Raw genomic sequence first — 23,449 nt, forward strand, 5'->3', positions numbered from 1 at the left:
GGCCCCATCCACTCCATGCACCATGATAAATCACTCTGTGAACAGACTATTGCAGTTGCTATAGTGTGGATTATATGGAGACAGCGAACTCTCTCAATCAATTACCTGTGCCAGTTTTGTCTTACAATGTAGCTATGTAATATGTGGAAACTAATTGCACTGTATTTCTTTTCTGACACTACTGAACTGCTGTCTGGATGGGGAATCTTAGCTATTATAGTCTTGGCCTCTTCTAGCAAAAAACGTTGTAGGAATGTTAGGCATCAGGGGCATTGGTTTACGGGTAAGTTCAAAAGTATACGCATGTTTTGAAGGAAGACGGCCGTTAATATAAGGACATTTTTAAGGATTTTTTCATGAAATGTAGCTTTGATAAATTCTTTGCATACGAAGCCAATTACTTTGTTTTCTTCTCCTTCCTCTTCTCTTTCCTTCATAGGGAAAAAATAAACTAACCGACTTCCCAGGTTCCAGTAAATCTACGCTTGACAAGCTGGAAGTTAGTAAAACAAACCCAGTTTTCTGCATACTGAGATCTCATTTCAGAGATCACAGCTGCAGTTGCTGCTGAGGAAGTGGCAGGGAGACATTATTCATTGGTAAACCAGAGTTTTTCCCCACTTCCTTAAGGCAAACTAACAATGCTTCAAACAGAAAAGATTGTTAATGCTGCACGCTTAATGACACCAATGTAAACACAGAATAAGTTTAACTATTTTAGTGTCAAACCTACTTGCTTTTGTAAGTATTTTTCAAATAAACCTATGAAAATAGTTCTACTCACCTGTTTATGAGTTTTTTTGCCATTTGCCTTTGCTGATGAATTGATCTGAAATTGCTTGTTTTCTTACACACTGAGTAAATTGTTATGCTTCCTTTACAAAGTTTATATAATAAGTGTGTGTTTAGAGCCAAGGAAATCGCAAGGGTGTAATTCTATTCCTAGATTTGATGTTTTACACTACTGTAACTTTCCCTTCCTAACAGGCAGTAGTTACATGTCCTTTGTAAAGTATTCGAAACTTCCTGGTTGGGGAGGGTGGCGACATCTATTGAATCTATGCAAGATGTATGCAAATAGGATTCTTACCCTTATCCAGAGGATATATAGAAATGATTGATGTCATGAGAAATCTCATTGTAACAAGAGTTCCACTCCTGCTCCTGTATGTATAACAAGATGTGCTGCTTATAAGCTGTTAAAACCTGTGCTGTTGCATGTTAACATAAAAATGGGACTGTAGATCAGGACCTTTTATCCTGGCCAGCTAGTGGAAGATACAGACTGCCCTCTAGTGCATGGTCTTGCTAATCTGATCACACTGGTGTTCTGGGTGAGTATTATAATTTTCATTTCCACTTCATTTCGTTACTTGCACCTTGGTGCTTGATAAGATTTCATCTGCTCTTGCTGTTTAGTCTGCTTGAATTTCGTTCATTTCAGTAAACATCATTTTTCAGTTTCTTGTTTCTGAATAATTAATTGCTATTATGTTGACTTGTTACAATTTCATGTCACTATGTAACATTGAATCATGTTTTTCCTTTGGGATCATATTGCACATTTCTGTGTACATAACTGACCCCACTAGCTCTAGGGGTGGGACACAAACCTTTCTTTCTGTACTCTACCATTCCAAAATTCCCTTCCTAATTTTGGCTTTTTCAGAGTGGTTTAGCCAGTTTAATAATATGAAAATATTGAACAATGCTGCTAATTTTTAATTTTTTTTACTAATTGTTTAAAAATAAATCAATGGAGTATTACTATACTGAAACAATGGTTTTGATTAAGATTTGTTTCCGCACGGGTATGGACCTGTTGGTCTCTTTGGCTGCTCATAGACACATGAAAACAAACTGAATTTCCTAGCTGAGGAAGTAAAAGTTGGCTTATAGGAAGTGGCTCCAAGGCAGAACAGAAGTGGATGCTTGTGTGGTGCACATCTGATGGAAACATTCCTGTTGCATTTGCTACTCGTTGGTATATATTATTGGTCTATATATATGTATATATATATATATTTTTTTTTACACCTTTAATAGATCAAGTTACAGTAGGCCCAGTATACAGATGAGGACATAAGTATTTTCTGCTTTTCTCACTATAGCTCTAAAAGAGTCAGGGTGCAGAGTGAGGCTCTGAGTAGTCTTGAACTCAGTTATCTGAAACAAAAACAAAAATCTGCCAAAATAAAGCACAAAGCCACTTATTCAAGAAGCAAAATGTAGTATGAAACATTTGCAACTAAAGGAAACACATATGTTTATTTTTTATTAATAATCCTAGCTACTGGGAAGAAGGAAGTATGTTTCTGTAAAATGTGCAGAACAATCCTGAGCCTAGGCAACTCATCTTCATCATATTAGCACTGGTGTTATTCAGTTTTTCTTTTCAAAGGAAAGTGTTGGTGTTTTATGTTGTTGTTCTTTTGGTGGTGGTTGGTGTTTTTTTTGTTTGTTTGTTTTGCACTTATTGTTCTAACTCTTATGTTTCAAAATTGATTATAAATCTGTGTATACTAACTGCTTAGTATTAAATTAACTGAACTAGAGACCTGAAGTGGTCAAATTAGGACATAACTTCTGAAACATTTCCATACCAAGCGTATGCTAATATATCAGACTAAGAAATAAACCGAAGTAGATTCAAGAATGCATTTAACATGGAAGGAAATGCAATCCTGAAGACCGACCCTTACTTCTGTAACTTCTGCCTGCAAGTCTTAGTGATGTTAGTAAGTCTTGCATTGTGTTTTCACTAACTGCAAACTTTCTGTCCCCTCAGTGATGTTTATTTCTATTTGTACCCTAGAAAGTACATTATGTTAGTTCAATGGCTCATTAAAAATCACTGCCCATAAGACAGGAGGAAGCTTCCACTAGCAGCTATTTTGGAACAGTATTTCTTCTTAAAGCTTGTAAGCTGTGATGCATCATAACCATGGTTTTCTTCCTAAAGACCTCTGTTACTGGCTGCAGAGTAGTTTAGTGGATAGAATTGCAGTGGAGGGGAAAAAAATCTTAAATCTGCATCTTAAATAATTCTAGTTTTCCTGAAAGTAAAACATTCACTGCATTTGTACAATCTCTCAAGGTGTTGTAATGTATTTAGACCTGGCTATGTAGGGGGAAAAGAGGAGCAATAATAAGGATTTGGTGTTCTAGTAGTAGCAAAACATATGTAAATATAATCTTTCTGTGTATGAAAAAGGAACTACCTAGCAAAGTTATTTCTCTTGAAGGCAACCATGTTTGTGCATGCTGTTTATGGAAAACATACTCTGACTTGCTGAGAAGCTGATTTGGTCCAGTGGAGCATGTGCTAGAGGGTACAGCACCAGTCAGACACAAAATGAACTTTGCTTCAGAGAAGTGTAAGGTAAGTGCCTAGTTCTTCATAAACAAAGGTTGCAACACCCACATTAAGGTGTGTGAACTTGGAGAAGCCAAGAGGAAAGGAGAGGAAGGAAACTTTTTCTGATGTTTTCTGTGTTTCCTAACATTGCTGACAGTGATGGTTCGGGTAGGAGGTAAAAAGTACAGAAAGCATTCCCAGTAACTGGACCATCTTGCATTTAATGTCATTTCATTTTTATTTGCATGTTTTGGCAGTTTGAATTAACTCCATCTTTGTCATGAATTAATAAGTCACCTTAATTATGCACTGAGTGCATAGTTCAGTGAGGAAGAGAAGGCAGATCTGTGAATCACTTTGCGGGAGAGAGAGAAGAGAAAAAAGAAAGCGAAAGAAAAGAGAATTTGAGTGGGTTGGAACTGAAGGAAATAGATGAGTGGAAAAGATCAGTAACAAAAACATATATACATTGCATCTCTCCCTTAGGTGTTTCCATCTTTCTGGAGAATGCTTGGCAGTGGGTCTATCTGAATTTTCTCTCTGTGCGTAATTCCTAGGCAGAAAGGATCCTCAGAACCAGGGTACTGCTTTTGCTTTTGAAAAGGGAAGATTGATGTAGAGAGTGGTCAGTGATCTTTACAGGACTAATAACGTTTATGCCACTGTAAATTAAACTATGCAGAAATATTATACATACAAAATAATATGTAAATAGGCATAGGGTAAATGGTGTAATGGCCAGGTTGATGTTTATACCAGCCGAGGCAAAGTTTAAAAATGCACTTACATTTTTTACAGATCCCTCACTTGCATTAGGTATATTTTGGAGTCTCTTAACACTGTGCTGTTTCCTGCTTAGCACTGTGAGTGGTAAAAAGCAAAAGTAAGATTTCTACACATCTGTTTGCTGCCACTAGCATTTTATCACTGCAAATCACTGTTCAGAACGTTTTCAAGCCTAGTTACATGGATCTGTAATGCACCTTTTGCACTTCTTCCACAGTTATTATCACTGGTGGAGTCGCTTTAAAGTTTTGTGCAATATTGGGAAACTGCACTGACCTTAAAAAAAAGCTAAAAAAAAAAACCAGAGTTAACAGATGATTGCTAGTACAAATCGCAAGCTACTCAACTACCACAGTTTTAGCCTGTTGCACTTGCTTCCTGCATATTTCCTTCACTTTCTGGTTACCTCAGTGAACTGGCTACAGAAGTACAGACTTATGTTTTGAAAGCTGGTCAAGGCCTCTGACTTTTTGCATACTATCACAATAACAAAAAACAGGCTAAGGCATTCTGGCCTGCGGCACTTAGCCTAACCCTAAAGTTTTAGGTGATATTTTTCTAACCTAAACCTAACACTACATCTCTAATTAACATCTCACACCTCTGCAGTGGTAGTACCTCAAACTCTTGCATTGGTTTCTCAAAACATTGTTCACTTGCTCTGTATAAAGCATTCCTTCCCCCTCTCTTATCTAGTTCAAACTTTTCCTTCCTTAGCCTTAAGCTATTGCTCCTTCTTCCATCTGAGACTAAGCAATTCCCTCTTTTCATTTATCTTACAGTCTTGATGATAATAATAGACTATGAGCCAGTCACCTCTATTCACTCTAAAAATTGAGTTCACTCTGCTTTTTCCTGCCCTCCTTTGTATTCTCTAGTTTTCTTAAAGCCTCCACAAGCAGGAGACCTAGCTAACAAAGTATTCTAGGTAAGCAGGCCTACCTATAGGACATTATTTAAAAATAAAAACACCCCATCACTCTAAAACAACTATGATGTAAAAATATGAATTTTTACTTTGAGTTATGTTGACCCATGAACAATATGCCTTATAGGGAAGAGAAATCCCATGCAATCAGTTGTTACTGAAACAGAAACTTAGTGAGATAAAATGATTCCCAGATTTGATCTGTTACTAAAATGCAGCTTGTCTCCTACCTCAGTAATTCATGAACAGCCATGAAGCCTTGTGGCCTTTTTTCTTGTGTGTTCCTGGCAACCACACGGCTGGTCAGAAAGTTTTCCTTGAGCATGCTGACTTACTGTAATATCAAGGAGAGGTTGAAGGAATAATTTGGTCTCCTCCCAAATCACTGATTTGTCTGACATTTGGCAACTGCAGTGCTGTGGTGATAACAATTTCATGATGCTGGAGAAAATGGCGTAAGTGTATGCTTTCCATCTTTCTGAATTACGCTGCATGGTATGAATAATACAGTTTGCCATAACAACTTGTCTTTGGACAACAAGGAAGTCTTGTGTAGATCTAAGAGAAAGTTTTCAAGTACTTATATTGAATACTTACACAGTACAGCAATAGTTCAAAATGCGTTTAAGTTAAAATGTGGCTTCTGAGTCACTCTCACAGTTTATACGAACCGCAATACCATTTCTGGCAATTCAGAAAGGACCATTTCAAGCAGTCACTACTGAGAGTCAATGAAATGGAACAAGCTCTTCAAAGTTTTGCCTTCCTTATGTTATTCTTCCCTTCTCAGACCTGGTTTATCTCTGCAAGATTTGCTCTATGCATCCTTTCTCTTGGGGTCTGGAATATATCTCTCTCTCTCCTGTGATTCAGTTTCTTTCTTAGAGTTTTCAAAAAGTCCTTGTTGGGTAATTAGATGATTCTGGGACAATGCATTGTGCCAGTTTTCAAGATATGTCGCTATTAGAATCATAAGGGACTGTTCTGACCTCGTGCATGAGATGAATACTGAATTTCACACACTTTTATATCTAGCTTCTGCCTGGACTTTTTGTCTGAGGTGACTATTTACTTAAATACATATTCTATTATATCTTGTACTATTTAGGTGAGGTGTCAGAAAAATCTGTTTTAACATAACACCTATTTATTTAAACATCTTTTGCATGCAGCTCAAATGTGTATTACTTTCAGATGGAGCAAGAGGAAGGCAAACATATCTGTATCCCAAATGACTCTACTCTCTATGGTACAGATTAAGATGGAGTGGCTTGATTATTCCCTGTGCCTATTGCTGGCTTTTTTCTTCACTATGAGGGCAGCTGTTCAAAAATTTTTCTAGTGCAAGCTAGAGGAAGATCGGTACACTAATCAACTGCAGTCAGTTGTTGTTTTTTTTTTAAAGTGGGTGTTAAAATGTGTGGAATGAGTTGGCCACTTGGTGGCAAAGCTGAATGGCAAATAAGATGCAGTTCTGCTTTTTCAATAACGCTTTTATTTGAGTGGCATTTATGGGAGATTTGAGGTAAACTGTCAGCTTTATGAAGGCATGCTGACTTCTGCCTTCAGGGCTGTACTTCAGTAATACCACTGACTTCCAACAGTCATTATGCTACTTGTGGTGCTAGTACAAATTGTTTGCTTTGTTGAAGACAAGAGGTAGTGAATCAAACAGCTTTGCTTTCACTATGAAGTTATATTTGGTAAGCTGGGGCAATGTGAGTGGATGTCCCTTCTAGAAAGAAGAAAGGGTGCCTGGCTATCACTGGAAGTATTTCAGCATGGTAACCACTAGGTATGCTGTCTGGAAGCTGATGTCATTTCCTCTCATCATCGCATCAGAACAAAATTATAGATTGCTCTGAAAGTAATGCCTCTTATTTATTTCTATGAATCTACAACAGCTACAAAGGGCACAATAATACTATTTCATAGAGCAAGTTCTCAGTTACAAAATACTATTTTTCAGCCTAGTCACAACCATTAGTTATGTATTTTCACCAACCATGAACAAGAACAGCATGCCATTCTCATAAAATGGTGCAGATACCAGTGGATTGGTCAGATTGGTGCAGATTGTCATTGCTGCTGCTGAAATGCATCATCTCACTGTGCTCACACCCACTGTTTGGTCTCCACTGATGTTCAGAAAGTATCAGTGACTGTCAGTGGGTGCCATTTCTTCCACATGGAAGAACTCTAATGTCTGGTGTCTGACATAGAAGTGCATATGAAGCACTTTGTCAGATTGCCCCTCTGCTGCATGGCAACAAAATGTAATATACTGGTGGGAAGGTTCAACCTCTGCTGCCAATATCACCAACATCTGCCTCCGACATCATAAAATAAAGGGCATTATTTTCTGAGCAGCCTTCATAGTATGCTTTTTCCTCACTCACGGTTTTGTGTCAGCCCATCACTTCACATCCCTAGGGATGTGAAGGTACATTAGTTGTGGACTCAAGAGAGAAGGAAGCAACTGAAAGAGCATCTTTTCTGCAGTTCTGCCTCAGGTGAGGTGATAAAGTGACCTGGCTATACCATGCAAGGTCTCAGGCTTTCTCTGTGTTTGGCAGTATATGGGACAACTGAATTTTTCTCTGTTGTTTTACACTGTCAAACATCAAAACTGCATTTATGGCTGAGCTTCACTTTATTCTGTAAGACTGAATTCATTATTCTATCCTTGTTTGAGGTGCACTTCATGCTAATTCTAAGGCATTGGGAGCAATGTGTACTTACTGCCCTCCCTACCCCATAGTCTCCCTGTTCTGAACTGATAGATATGGATGATGTTGAAGCAAATGAGCTTTTTTCCAGCTAAGAACTAGACCCTTTAAATTGGTTGTACAATGACAGACATTTGCAGAACACGTGGTATGAAATAGTAATTCCTACTACTGGGGAGCTTAGCAGTAAATCCAGAGTAGTGATCCTGGATTTCTTTGTGGTATGTACTCTAATGTATTCCAGCTCTCTGTGTTCATGCACACATTTTAACTCATGGACAGTGAATTAATAGAATTGTATTTACTAAATCTGTTTTGAAGTCTTAGGTAGTTCATTAATAAATAACAAAAATGGCTATAATTCTGATTCCCTTAAGTTTAGCAGTAGCTTCTGATGAATGTTTTTAAAGTGATATTTCATTCAAAATTTCTAACCTGGACTGTTTTGGTCATGTAATAAACTTAAAAATGTCAAACCAAGCTCTTGGGTAAGCTATTATTTTTTATACATTTTTGGTGGTCAAGCAGCTTTTCGTGCTCAAACTGGGTACGGAATCCCTTTTGGCTCTTGGTCTCCTTCTGACCTGGGTAGGGCAAGAGCAATGCTTTGCTGTGAACTTTGGCTTTGGAAGTGTTTCCATGATTTCTGATTGACTGTGGGGAGTAGCACAGCTCAGTACAGCTCTTAAACATTTCTCACTTATTAGCCATAATGCAAAGCAGCAGCTGTATAGATGTATGGTGTGTTTGTGTAGGTATCGTTTTGTGTACGTGCATAGATGCCTGCTAGAGAAGGGGCTGGGTTCGTTGGCAGATAGAACAGTCAGAGGGTGTTTCATTCAGAGGGCACTTGGGTTGGTTGCTCGTTCTCTCGTTTTTAGCCTCAGGGAGCTCTTGCAATCTGCACAGCTCTGTACTGGTAGAACTGAGGAGAGAGGCTGAAATTAAGAGGAAAGCAACAAATACTGTTTTTGTTGTTGTTAGGGAGGGATGGGGGGAATTCTTGATTTGTTTTCTAAATCGGCGATTTATTATGGAATAGCGGCAGAGCGTGAGCTGCCTTACGCGCACACGGCTACGGCCCCGGGGCGCTGCGGGCACAGGTGCGGGGCGGAAGCTGCCTCAGCCCGCAGGCCCGCCGCCGCCCGCCGCCTCACAAAATGGCTCCTCCGGCGCGGGGGCGGCCCCACGGAGCTCTCCATGGTGGCCGGCGGCTCCGCGCCGTTCCGCCGCCCCTCGACTGGGGCCCGACGCCCGCCCAGCCCAGGGGGCGGGGAAGCGGCGGGGCGCTCCGGCTCCCCCGCCGCCGCCTCCTCCCCGGGCCGGGGCAGCCCGCGACGCCGGGCCGTAGCCCCCGCCCCTTCCTCTCCGCGCCGCCCCGCGGGGAGCGGAGTTTCGCCACGCTCCCTTACGGCCGCGCCGCCGGCTCGGCGGAGGCAGGAGTTTCGCCACGCTCCCGCAGTCCCCTCGTGGGGCGGCGGCGCGGTGCATGCCGGGCCCGAGGCGGACCGTCCCTTCGCTGCGCGAGGAGCTGGGAGCCGCGCCTGCCGCCATGTTCCGCCGGGCCGCCGCCGCCCGGGGCCTCTAGCCGCCCGCGCCTCGCCCGCCGCCCCGCGCCCCTCTCCCGCCAGCCCGCGGGCGGAGGAGGCGGACGAAGGCGCCGCCGCGCCCAGCAGCTGCCGCCGGAGCCCGGCGGCGCTCAGCGATGTCCGCCAAGGAAGGGAGCAAGGTGCTGCTGCTGCCGCCCCACGCCACCAGCGAGCGCGCCGTCAAGGGTGAGCGAGCCGCGGCCCCGCGCCGCCCGGGAGGGGGGGGGGCCGGCCCGGCGGAGCGCGGGGGCAGTCGGCCGGACCTTCGGCGGGAGGCCGCGGTGGGCGAGGGGACGGGTGGCCCTGGGCGGGGGCCGCGCCCGCAGGTGGGGAATGGGGGCGCGGGGCGAGGAAAAGCGGGGCCGGCTTCGTTCCGCTGGGAGACGCTGCGCTGGGCGCCGCCGGGGGAAGGCGCCGCTCGGCTCGGGCGGCCGCTGCGGGGCTGGCCCTGCGTGGGGCTGAGCCGGGCGGGCGGCCTTATGTAGCCCGAGGCCTGTGCCGCGGCCCCGCGTGCGGCCCGACCGCGCCTGGCACCGACCCGCGGGGGCTGCTCGCCCGGGGCGTCGGGCCCTTCGAACTCTGCGGGATTCTCTGCCGTCTGCGCATTGATGCCGGGTCGTGATGCCGGGAAAGAGCCGCAGCCTCTGCCATTGGCGGTCAGTTCTGATGGACGGACTCACCTTGATCCGTTTTTTTCCTGGGTGTGAGGGTTTTCCTGGAAGCCTCTACAAGCCAAACGTTATGCTGCTGGGAGGAAAAGGTAAAATGTTGCCATGCAAATAGCTCTGTGTGACACTGAGGCTGTCTGGCGACCACAGTGCTGTGAAAAGCAGCTGACCATGTCATCTTAGTATTTCAAGGAGAGTAACCCTTTGCAACTGTAGCACTGTGCTTGTTAGATTTAACCTTTCTGTTTGGATGATGCCATCAGCAATGAGCATTTCAGCTCTTTGCTTGCTTGGATGACAGGTAGCACCCAGAGGTCTGACATGGTGCTGCATTTGGCTGTGGCACTGTGAGCATGGCTTTGTGGCAGCAGACTGGGGCAGCTGGAAATCTGTGGCTGTGTACAAAGCAGTCTGGTTGCAAGGCTGACATTCCTAAGAGCACACAATCCAACTGATTTCAGAGGAGAGATCCTGATCATTTAGCTGAACGGTTCGTCTTGGGAAATGAAGAGAATGCTTTTCTCTTCAGCAGGTGCTAATTAAACCCTTGGAAGCCTGTAACGTTTTGGAAATTTGCACATTTCCCAATTTGCTGGAAACCTTTACTCATAGTGAGTTGCTACCCATTGGGGATTGCTTAACCTGTTGATTTGTCTGAACGCATTGTGAAAGTAGAAAATGATAGAACTGGTAAATTAGGGACTTGTGTTAATTAGGGCTTTTGGTGCTAAACTTATAGTGGTGTTTAGGCTTGCTGAGGTCTTATACCTCTACTGCAGTCTGTTGTAACAAATATAACTTCTTCAGGTGATGTGGAAGAGCCTGCTGATTTCCAAAGACTCTGTAACTCTGCTCTGTTAGGTGATGCCTGTGAATCTGGTTGCTAGAAGGGGTAGTTAGGGCTTGCTTCATTCTAGCAGGATCACAGCCTGAGGCTACGGTGTTTCTCTGAACCTGGCTGTGTGGGATAGAGGCGTTGTAAAGGTAAGTAGGCTTTGGTACCTTCATCTGGAAGAATCACAGCCAGTTCAGCGTTTATACAGTGGCATTTTTCTCTTCTTTCTGCCAGCCTGCCTGCTGTATACCTGCTGTGCTGAACTGTGGGGTTCTGGAGGGAGCCGGGCAGCTGTGCTGAGCTGTGTTCTTAGCATGAAGGGCAGATGGCTCCACCACCCCCTGCCCCAGTGAGGTGCTTGTGCAGCTTGAAATATTTCAACAGCAACCCCAGTGTAGCAGGATTGCAGGTTGTGTCAGGGCATAGCGGGTGCATCTGTGCAACAGAAATACATTCGTTGAAAGCATGCTAAAATGTGACATCTCTGTTCACAAATAGACGTGCTACCTCTCACATATAGGGAGCGCTCCTCATATTCTTACCTATGACACAATGAACAAATTACAGGGATGGTGATGCTAGTTGAAAATAGGTGGGCCCTCTGCTTCTGTCAAGACAGCACTGTGTGCCAGGGAACAGAAAATATTAATTTATTCTGATGAAAATGCATGACTCGGGTGTGCTTGTGAAACTGTTGAATGGTTAAAGAATGTCCTGTACTTTCTAATTCTTGAATGCTGAAGAATCATTGTAGAATTGAGAGCTTTTCAACCAAGTATCAAGTCTGTCACTGATAGGTATTAATGAGTTTATTTACTGGGATACATTTCTAGGAATCTGCTTAAAGCAATCATTTTTCACCAAAATTCAAAAGCACTATTGGTTGGAAAACCATATAAGGGGTTCTTGGATGCTGTCAGCTCCATTCCCAGAAGAAATCTGTTTGAGGCATCCAGGTTTTCTGCCTCTCATTGCTGAGGCATTTCTTTTATAACATCTCAGTTCCCTGAGAACAGCCACAGAACTTGGAAGAAAAATGCAGTGATGTTACCTGGTGTCTCTGTGCAGTAGAGCATTGGGCTGTATTTTTCTCATGCTTTTTCTCATGCTCTCCGTGCAGCACATCTTCTGAGGGAGAAAGATGAATTCAGGACTTAATGTTTGCTGGTGTTTGTATTGCTTTATCTGTTGCTCTCTGTTGGTGGAAAAGGGGAAAAGTAACAGAAACTATCAAAAATAAGATGCTGTGGGAAATTAAATTATTTGTTATTAATACATGTTGGCAGAAGTGGGCAAGAGATACTCAAGAAAAAAACATTAGTTACTAATGGTATGATAATGTAATAATCAAATTATTAGTTTAATTACATACAAATAATTTACTGATTAATAAAGCTAGGGTAATAATTAGGATATGGCCTCCTTTATATTTTGACCTGTATATTTGTCTACAAGTCAGAAATGCCCATGTCTAAAAAATACCTGACATGTTATCAGGTAGAATGTTCATATTGGACATATACATAACACAGTCGTGGCTTCAGATGCGCCGTGTGCCGTCTGGCTGCATTGGCCTTGCATTCCTTCCAAATAAGAATTATGAATCGGTGTCTGCATGTGTTACAGTATATTAAAAGCTCAATTTTTTTTTTTTTTTTTTCACTTCTTAGTTAAGTTGTGTCTAAGTAATTTGTACTTGCAGCTTCTCCTTTAAGTGAATGGTTAGCTGCAGGGTTGAAATGCATAGATTCACTGGTGGCAGGTGAGAGGACGAGGGAAAATGGCCTCAAGTTGTCCCAAGGTATGCTTAGGTTGAATATTAGGAAACACTTCTTTAAGAAAGGGTTGTTAAGCACTGGAATAGGCTCCCCAGAGAGGTGGTTGAGTCACCATCCCTGGATGCGTTTAAAAACCATTTGGATGTGGTGCTCAGGGCCATGATTTAGCAGAGGGTTGTTAGAGTTAGGGTAGTATGGTTAGGTTGTGGTTGGACCTGATGATCTTTAAGATCTTTTCCAACCTCAGTGATTGTATGATTCTGTTTGTGGCGTTTGGTTTCCCCAGGCCATCGGATGGCCAGGCTTCTGTTGCTGCATATGACAGAGATGAGAAAAGGTACCTGTCTTCTTGATTTGATGCCTTCTGAGATGCCCTCTTTGTCTCTGAAGAACACTTGGTGTGTTGTGCTGTCTTGTGGAAGATAGCATTCTAACTGCTGTTTGTATTTAATGATTCTGTCTGGTTCTTCTGATTTTACTTTATTTTTGCAATGAGTGACTGCCTTTGGTCAACATCTGTGAAGGTGATGTCTGCTTTCCTGGTGATGGGAGACTTCAGGATACCTTTATTTTGAATAAAAGCTGTGATGAAGTGTGATAGGTATAGATGGTCATTTTTAGCTATTAAATGATGTTTATTGAAGCAACTCAACTACTCCACAAATCCCAACGAGAAGTAGCTCATGGTTTAGCCTAGAGCGGGATCCTAACTTAAGATACTAATAGCTATTTTTTGGCAGTGATGTCCATGTGTGAGAAAAAGAATTGTAACATTTAACTTCAAAATAGGGAGTCTGATGTAAATTGAAAAGGAACAAAACACACAGATGAAAGGATAGGTGTATACAGGCAGCTTGACAACTGTTTTGAAAATACAGTTAGACCCTTAGAATGCCCTTACGCTGCTGCCTAGCCTGATTCAAAACTGATTGAGGAGAAGAGGAGGCTATTAAAGAGAATATTAAAACTTTGGGGGAAAAAAATCATAGTTATGATGTAGGAGAGAAAGTGGAATGGAACAGAATTCTGATGAGTTAATGTTTGAAAAGCCGTATGTGTTCTTTCTCATTTTTTGAGGGAGTAATGAGAATGCATGAACTGTAAACAACAAGAACGAGCAGCAAACAAAGAAACCCACGTCTGCCTTAGTTTCACCCTTAGTAGGGTGAGGCTTGGGATGATAAGGCCAGAGCAGAAATCTGGCAACTACTTTCATCCATGTTTGTGATGGAAGAGCCAAAGAACTCTTTCCCAGGTGTCAGTTTCTTATTTTTATTTTTTCTGAATGAGACTGAAGAAGTCTCACAGAACTGTAAATGGTTTCAGAACATACCAACAGTATGAATTTTAAAAAGTGTATATCCTGGGACCAGAAGATATTTTTCTGGTGGTATTCTTTTTCAAATGGATTTTTTTTTCTTTGGGGTTTTCAGGTGCAAAATTGCTGATCTATTTTCTGTAGCCTGTGGCATAACTCATCTTCTAAGTCTGAGAAGTGGAGCACAGCAGCGTTTTTACCAAGCTCCAGATTGAACTGAAGAGCTGTAGATCAGTGAGTTTAATTTAAGCAGACTCACAGCACTTGTGAAAGAGTAGACTGACTCAGTCCTTGGAGAAATATGGTATTAAATAGGAATCAGTCCAGTTTTCATAGAAGGAAATCCAGAGGAATTTTTAGCATTTATTTGGAGGAGCCGGTGATGTGATTGATCCAGGCAAAGCCATTGATCACGTTCCCTCATCAGAGTCTTTAAAGTAAACAAAGGAGGAAATGTCCTCTTTGGGATCAAAGTTAGTTAGGAAAGAAAATACATTGCTGGGTAATAAACTTCTATACTTGAAGGAGATTAACATCTGTCTATATATCACAGAATCACAGGGTTGGAAGGGACCTCAAGGATCATGAATCTCCAACCCTCTGCCACATGCAGGGCCACCAACCTCCACGTTTAATGCTAAACCAGGCTGCCCAGGGCCCCATCCAACCTGGCCTTGAACACCTCCAAAGACGGGGCATCCACAACCTCTCTGGGCAGCCTGTTCCAGTACCTCCACTCTCTGGGTAAAGAATTTCCCCCTGATATACTTAATATATATATTCTTAAATTATTTAGAAAGCAGAATGAATAGCAAAGTAATAGTGCTCACTTATGGTAGTGAACTTCCAGAGCTGTTTCAGAAGGCCTCCGTTAGACTGAGCGGGTGGTTTGCCAAGCTGCAGGAGACACAGCTGTGACAAAGGCCGAGTAGTAGAGACTACAGGGGAGGAACATCCTTTGCTGTGGTGAGCTCTGGAAATAAACATTAGGTCTGTATGGGTGGTATCTGAAAATACTAGTTTGGTGACAGTTGGACAGACTGATGGGAATTTAGGGATTGTTAGAAGATCAGTTTAGGACAAAGAGAAAGAGAGAGCAGCAGCATCCATTTCCTATGTCTTGTGTTAAACGTTCAACTGGAATGGCAGCATGTAATTTTGGTCCCCCATCCTGGTTTTCTTCTTTATGTAGAGATACGTTCAGCAGCACAGAGTGATTTTGTGTGAGGTAGAATGGAAAATTATGAATCTGTAACTTGGAGAAGGGGTATATGAGCAAGGGGGATTGTCGGGTGCTGCTTACATCAGTTCTCACTAGAAAAGATTAGCAGGAAATAACTGCATTTTCTGTTTTCCAGTGAAAAGGAGAACAGCAGTACTGAACAACATTTTCCTGAAATGAGTATGAGGGAAGGTGGAATACTTTTTCACATAATTTATGATTCAAATTGTGGAATTCATAGCAATTACATGCAGTAATGAAACTTACTTTGCTAGAGGAAATCCTTAAGCCACCCTGTTTGGAACATGAAGCACAGTGAGGGAAAGTCCTGTGTATCAGGAGAAGAAGCATGTTTAAACATTAAATATTCTCCTATTGTAATGCAGTGTGGTCATTTTTAAAGGTGGTCCTCTAGTGGTTTTCAGACAAGTAATACTTTTTTCTGAGAAAAATTTTCAAAAGCGTTCACCATATTAATAGAAAAAAAGCTCAGCATAGAAGGTGAATGCAGCATGGCATGTTAGGCATAACCGTGGTTTCATCTGAGATTCATAATTTTATGGAGTTTTTAAGACTGCAGGAGATGAAAGAAAGAGTGCCTGCAGTCCTTTCGCAAAGCTTCGAGGTCGTCAAGGTCATCTGTCTTAGCTTTAAGAACACTTGACACTGTAGCAAGAGACATGCCTTTAAAGAAACTTGAATAAAGGGATAATTTTTGTGGCATTTCGGAGTAATGCTATAATCCACAAGGAACTGACTTCACAGAATATGTACTGTATTGTTTGGGATGAGTGGGATAACTTGTATCTTTTGACAGCTATTGATACTAGCTTTCTGATTCAAGAAGATGCTGTCATGTGTTAGTGTTTGAGTAATACTGTCAAGGTTGCAGGTCTGTAGCCCCACCATCTGTGATGTCTTCATGCTATTTCTTCGTCGCGTGATGTCCTACCAAGTGAAAGAGGACAATTGGATGTATTTTGTCCTGATAGCAGTAGTCGTGGATGTTCTTCTTGGTTTATATAGATATTAGTATGTAGAGGTGGAAACTCCAGGGACAGACCAGAAGATAAGCTAGGAATTGGGGTTTGTTGTTTTTCTGAATGCTGGTTCATAGTTAGCGATGCATTCATAGAACCTAAGCCCCCAGAAGCCCACAGAACACAGCCAAACAGCAAACACAGACAACAATGCTGGCGAAGTGAATAATGCTGGCTTTTCTTCACAGAGCGCCATAGTTGTATTCACTTAAGAGTTGTATGCCTTTATGAGCCAGCAGTCAGTGTGCACTTGCAGCTCAGAAGGCCAGCAGTATCTGGGCTGCTTCAAAGGAGAGTTGACCAGCAGGGCGAGGGAAATGACTGTCCCCCTCTGTTGTGCCCTGATGGGGCCCCGCCTGAAATGCTGCATCTGACCCTGTAACCCCCAGCACACGAAGGACGTGGAGCTGTTCTAGCTTGTACAGAGGAAAGCCATGAAAATGATCAGAAGGCTGGAGCACCTCGTAAGTGAAGAGACGCGTGGCAAGGGCTTGGAACTACGTGGTCTTCAGGGTCCCATCCAGCTGAAACCATTCTGACATTTTACCAGTTTGTGGGAGACGCAACGTATGTTTCACGTGTATCCACCACCAGTGCATCATATTATTCCCTCGTATTAAACTGGGAGATCTGACACAAACCCAATGTCTGTGTTTAGTAACCTTGTCAATGGGAACTGAGGCTTTATCTGTGAAACTAAAAACACCTTTAAAATGGAAACTGGGGAGTTGGGTGTGCTTATAAAGCCAAAGCCCAGTTTATAGAACGTGACATGGGGTCCTTAGTATAGAGGGAAAAGGGCTCATTTTTCTTTCAAAGTCAGACACAAAAAAAAGAATTATTTAAGTTTGGAGGTCTTAGGAGCAGTTCCATAGTTGCTTGTGAGAATACATTGTTGAGCCCTTATACTTTTTCCTACCATTTGTCTAGGAGCTTTGATCTCATCTTGTTTCGTTAACCTTCTCCAACAGGGTGCCTCTGATACAAGGCAGGTTTAACCACAGTTAGTAAAATGGGCATATATACCAGTGTGGTTTAAATTTACAGCATCTACATGTTAGACTTTATTAGCAGCTACTGTTGTAGTCAGTTACTAGGCAATGTGAGATCTGCTTTGGGTCTGGAAGTAGCATGTTTGTGTTAGTTGCCATACTGCACCTCTCTGCAGGGATTATTGCATTGAGTGAAGTGCCACACTAATGTAGTTTTTCTGCTTCTGAACCTCTTCACAGCATGCTGCAAATTTATCCATTTGGATTGATGACGAGTTTTGGATCTCTATAGCACGCTTTTTTGTAACGTGTAAATGAATGAATCCAGAGATTTGTAAAAGTCCATCTATAGAATTAGGTTTAGAAGTGGGATGGGTTTTTTGTTTGATTTTTTTTTTTTTTTTCATTTGTGATCTCTATTTTAAGTAGCACTATGATATAAAGCTCCATTTTCTTTTCTTCTCTGCAAATGAACGCTAATAGGAATAGAAAACATCATTTTGCTGACAAAACCAAGTTACTCCTTGTTTCTTTCCCTGGCTTTAGTGTTTAAAGCTTTGAATCAGTGCTCTTAAAACTGTACCACCCGTACATATTTTAAAAGTGAATTTGATTACATTTTACCAGTAAGCAACAGTTTGAGTTTAGAAAATCCTGTATGTTGTTGTAAGTCATGGTGTGTTATCTTTGTTACTAATATCTCTACTTTTACCGATGGGATGTAGCCTGTTATTTTGTAGCACAGTGTGTACTGCTTTAGCAATTCATCTCAGTGCTTATCTGTTGCTTAGCTTTGCAGGGAGTGGAAGGGAATCCTTTAATGACCAACACCATGTTATTTCCTTAGGGTAATTACTGTTAATTACCGTTCCGCTGCAGTCCCAAGAGCACAGGTTCTGCACAAAGACTTTGAAACACGCAGATTGTATTTCTGTCTTGGAACACATCATGCTGCAATTCTTTTTCCTTAGGCTATGACATTCCATTACTACTTCATCAAAGGTTTAATTAAACCCATTAGTTTGCAGAAATGGTCTGCATGCTTCAAAAATGGTCATCCTTAACCTACTAAAATGTTATTTTAGTATTTTTTTCAAAGGTATAAGCTCTAATATGGTGTTAACTGTTGAGACAAAAGGTCTGAAGTGGAAAGAATCAATTTTTATAAGAAATATTGCTGATTTATTCCAGGTGAGTGATGCAGATTAAATCACTAGCTGTGTTTTATTCTTCCTTCTCTGAAGATTATTCTAAAAGATATTCTTCTTGGGCAGTACGTATATTGTTAAAAAAAGATTTGTGTTAAACTCCAGGGAAATAATTTTAAGGCTTCTGATACTAACATTCATGATTTTGGGATATTAAAGGCAAGCCTTGGATATTCAGTTTTTCATTTAAGTATAATTTCTGTACAGATATTAATTAAAATAATTTAGTGCAGTTCTTCCCAGATGTTGGGCAGAAGGTCAGACGGAAGAGGTCTTTATATTCTCACAGAAAATGCAGCTTTCTAGATGAACTCAATAGTTGGTTGAAATAGATATTTTTTTTTTTTTTTAAGAATCTAATCTAAAAAATATTACTTGGAACTTTGTTAAGAAAGCAAAATTCTCCCTGCCACACGCTTAGAACCCTTGAAGTATTTCCAAATGTCACAAAGAAGAGGTCAGCACCATCTTTCTGAATTGTGAGGCCATTGGCTGTCGCAGTGCATCAGTAATGATTTGTGCGAGAGTGAAACTGGGTACCTCAACATCCAGTTCTCTGCCATGTCCTGCATCTATTCAAAAAATCTCCAGAAAGCAAAAAGGTTTGTCTTTCACCAAAGTAGGTCATTTTCCAGGAGTAATTCTAGAGCTAATGAAGCACAGTTTCTACAAAACTGCGTCTCGGTGTTGATTGACTGTGGTTCTGTGAAGGCATGATTTTCATGCTTTTGCAACAGTTAGTGTAGGAGAAATCTACCTGGTGAATTGTCTGATATCGCATAAAAGGATGAGCTCAACTTGGCAGTACTGAAGGCATTCATGGTCCCTTCTTCTCAAAGGAACCACTGCTTTTGTAAGCTTACATGAACTTGATACCTGCAAACAGACGTGTCTTCCCTGTTTAGTAACTGACTTTCTCACCTACCAGCTCACTCTGTGTGCATTCGTTCGTGGATATTCACAGCGTGTATGTTCATGTAGCTGCACCAACTGCATTTGACATGGACCTAGATTCAGAAGCATAAGTTCTTCATCGAGCTTAGCATCTGTGCCTTGTGACCTTCATCAAGTTCGTTTCTCATGTTTTTTGCTCCTCGGTTTCTTCATGTGAACCTTCAGAAGTATCACTTATTAATTCTAGATGGTGCAATACAGCAATTGGGTCATGTTAGTACCACAGCACTTATGCCAAAATCCAGTCATCAAAACCATATCTGGAAAAATATTTCAAGAGAAATAGACCCACTTTATTAGATAATATTTGATTAATCTGAAGTTTATGTTATGTAGAGCTGGTTTGTTCTTTGTGGCACAAATCGTGTGTAAAAAGGAGAGGGGATTGTCTAGAAAGTTATTATGGAGATTAATATGAATTACCAAATAAAGCAAAAATAACATTTAGAGAATATGGAGGACGGAAAGTCAAGCTCAGAAACAGCAAATGCAAGAGTTTGAAGCGGTGTTGGTCATGGTAAAATGCTTCCAGAGGTGAATTAAATTTATCTTGTTGGAATGATGGGTTTCTCTTTTCAGAGGCAGATTCAGGTTTTTAAATAGTTGTTGTACATGCAATAGAAGTGGATGCCTTTTGATTTCTTAGATTTGGATCACGAAGCATTTTAACACTTCCAAGTGAAACGTGACTACTAGAGGGGACTGCAAGGAAAGCTATTCTGTTTACTTAGTAAAGCATTTATGTCCAAAACTGAAATGCCAGATTTGTTCTATGCTGTGTAACGTCAAAGCAAGATTTTCAGCCTCTTTTTACTTATGAACGTTATTAGAGGAAAAAAACAGGCAATTCTGCAGTTTATTTTCTAATATAATTGCATTTCAGTCAAAATGTGTCAGTTGTTTTACCGATAGATTTTTATTAAGGCATAGAACAGAAGGTAGCAGTATATTGCTAGCAGTCCAGAAGTCAACTTCAGTGAAGCCAGACAATGTTTTAGTATTTCAGCTTAGATTTTAAAATGTAAAGTTTTGCTTTGAAAACTAAGGAAAGAGAATGCAAATTGGCAAACTGCAAGTGTGTTCGTACAGTTGGATCTCCATTCAGTAGAAATGTTTCTCCCTATTTTAATTTTTTTTAAATCACATTTGAAATAATATTTAAATGGGGGGAATTGAACAGTGTTGCTCCTTTTGTTCCATTCTTTGAATGCGTATATGCACATATATATATTACATATCTTTTAGATTAGTTTTATCACCTGTAATCCTGCACAAGCTAGATGATATTTGGGTGCACTGCTTAGTGGAAATTTTGGTATATTTTCCTCTCTCGTGATCCCCACATATGTTTTGCATGTGCAGGAATGAACTGCTGCTGTCAGACAAGTTCACTGAGCCAGCAGCGTGCCCTGGCAGCCATAGGGCCCCGCACCTCGGGGTGCACCAGGCCCAGCACTGCCACCGGGCGAGGGGAGGGGTGTCCTGCTGTGCTGTGCGGCCTCAGCTCCAGCACTGCTGCGGGTCTGTGCCACTGCGTGAGAAGGACAGAAAGCTGTTAGGGAGCATCCAAAGCATGGCTACGAAGATGGCGAAGCGTCCAGAGGGTGAGGTGTGTGAGGAGCGGCTGAGGTCCCTGTGGTGGCTCAGCCCAGAGCAGAGGAGCTGAGGGGAGCCCTCATGGCGGCTGCAGCTCCTCACAGGGAGCGGAGGGCAGCGCTGAGCTCTGCTGTGTGTGACAGCGACAGGGCCGAGGGAACGGCATGGAGCTGCGTCAGGGGAGGGCAGCTGGGGGTGAGGGAAAGGGTCTGCACCAGAGGGTTGGTGGGCATGGAACAGGCTGCACAGGGCAGCAAGCACAGCCCGAGTGCTGGAGTTCAAGACAGTGCTCTCAGACATCAGGTTTGGATGTTTGATGGTGATGTGTGGAGCCAGGAGTTGCACTCAGTGATCCCTGCGGGTCCCTTCTAACTCAGGATATTCTACACTCCTATGTAGGCTGCAGTCAAATCACAGTCTTGGCAGCTGCTAAGTCTGGTTGGGTTCCCAATTCAGACCTCTCATGTGCTTTGCTTCTTGGAGATACGGATCACATGGGATCTCTTTTGATCCACAAAACAGGATCCGGATTTCAGATACTTATAGACATTTCTAGAGTTGTGTCAGGTATGTGGGCAGCCTCAATTCACAGTTAAATCTTTTGGAGACAGTACAACAGGAGAATAAGGAAAACAGGCTTGATGAAGGGTTTTCATCTATTCATGATGGCTATGCCACAGGCTCCCAGAATTGCAGATTTTTTTCTGAGAGTATGAAGTTGTTCTGCTCCTTAATCAGCAGTCTGACAGAACTTGAAACTGTCGGACTCCGTCCTGCTGCCTTTCTCCTATACGGAGGCTGAGGGAGAGTTGTTTCCCCTTGTCCATTAATGCTGCCATAGGTCTGTGTCACAGTCCCCCTTAGTTTTCAAAATTTTAGGCTGAAGGATTCTAGCTTACCTTTGTTAATCCTGTAGCAGAAAACATTGGAATTTTGTTGTTGTTGTTTAATTATTTTTTTTTCAATTATTATTTTCCCTTAATAACATGAGTGAACCCAAATTGCTTGCTGCATTTATCAGTGGCATAATGGTCGTATTTAGTTTTCTATTCCCTGGCTAGTAATTCTTAATTGGGTATTTTTCTAGAGCAGTAGGGAAGACCTTGATAATGAATAGTAGTAGTAAGTTTATAATTTGTGATTTTTATATGTAAAGTTAGAATTTATTTCCTTCATTAATTCACATTTATTAATATTTAATGTGTTTTCTTGCTGAGCCATTCGGTATTTCTACTGGAGCTCATTATAACCTGCACAGTTCTTCATTATTCAGAATACTTGTTGTCTCTTGAAAACTGCACCCCTCTATGAGTGACCTCCTTTTCACTGTAATTTATGAATATGTTAAATAGCACAGATCCTAGGGGGGTGATCTCGTGACCTTCCTTTCCGCATGCTGGCTATCACCTCCTTCTTCTTACAGGCCTTTAAAAAGTTTTCTATCCTTTTGTTACTACCTTTGAGGGTTGTTTTTTGTTGTTGTTGTTTTGAAGAGTTTTTGATGATGGCCATATTATAAAGTGCCTTTTGCAAGTCTGAGTGGATATTAAATGGATCTCCTGCATCCCAAATACTTTTTCCTTCGGAGAATGCTAGTGTATTTGAGAAATATCATGTTCCTGAACAAAGGCAATTTTGACTCTTTAAAATGTTGTATGTTCTGCTGTGCCTTTCAGTAATTTTGTAGTTTCTATTCAGATGTATAGGTGTTAATTCTTTTAATACATATGCAGAAAGCACTATTCTACCCCATTTTTTGTTGGTGTCATTGAGTTTGTTGACTGGAAGGTAAATTTCCTTTGGTTAACAGCTGTTCCATGATAGATCCAGTTCTGTTTCTTCCCATTGGAATGTATATTTAGAATAGCATTGTTGCAACTAGTGTTTCTTCTTTTAAATTTTAGCTGTCCCTTTTCCACCAACGCATCGTTTGACATCTGAAGAAGTGTTTGACACAGATGGAAAACCCAGGGTTGACATTTTGAAGAACCACTTGATAAAGGAAGGTCGAGTGGATGAAGAAATTGCACTTAGAATCATCAATGAGGGTGCTGCAATATTACGGAGAGAAAAAACTATGATAGAAGTTGAAGCTCCAATTACAGGTAATGTTTCTAGATTATTTCACTAATAATTAAATTTTGAAAATATTCAGGTTTTTTTTCACTAGTATAGTTTTTCTTAAGAATCACTAGAATAAAATTTTTGTGTAATCTTTTTGAATAATCTCACACAGCATTTGCTTAGCAGCACTCAGATGGCCTGAAAAAAGACACTGCTCATTACTGTATAAAACTGAGGCATTGAACCTGCTGGGGATTAAAACTGAGTAAGCAGGGTTAAAATGACAAAAGAGAAAGTAGTTAAATGCTTGTGAATTATGAATTTCTAATTCCTGTGATGTAAGTGGGAGCAGAGATGTGTCCCCGGAACAGATAAGTGAGCTCA

The 23,449-nt window shown here is 41.6% G+C and overlaps 1 protein-coding gene across 3 annotated transcripts in view; it reads left to right on the plus strand.

The window, feature by feature from the left end:
• Window positions 1-9,506: 9,506 nt before the first annotated feature.
• The window catches only part of PPP3CB (protein phosphatase 3 catalytic subunit beta), a gene marked incomplete at both ends in the record, with an annotated part of 44,192 nt that continues 30,249 nt past the window's right edge, over window positions 9,507-23,449 (plus strand). For 2 of the 3 annotated variants that reach the window (XM_079535593.1, XM_079535594.1), the window contains 2 exons: window positions 9,507-9,576; window positions 22,906-23,106. In XM_079535593.1, coding sequence (XP_079391719.1) covers window positions 9,507-9,576; window positions 22,906-23,106 — 271 coding nt within the window. Of the gene's footprint in view, window positions 9,643-22,905; window positions 23,107-23,449 lie in introns of all 3 variants that reach the window. The other variant, XM_079535592.1, reaches the window with a different exon arrangement.

The sequence above is a fragment of the Tetrao urogallus genome, assembly GCF_951394365.1.
Source record: "Tetrao urogallus genome assembly, chromosome: 5".
Lineage (NCBI taxonomy): Eukaryota > Metazoa > Chordata > Aves > Galliformes > Phasianidae > Tetrao > Tetrao urogallus.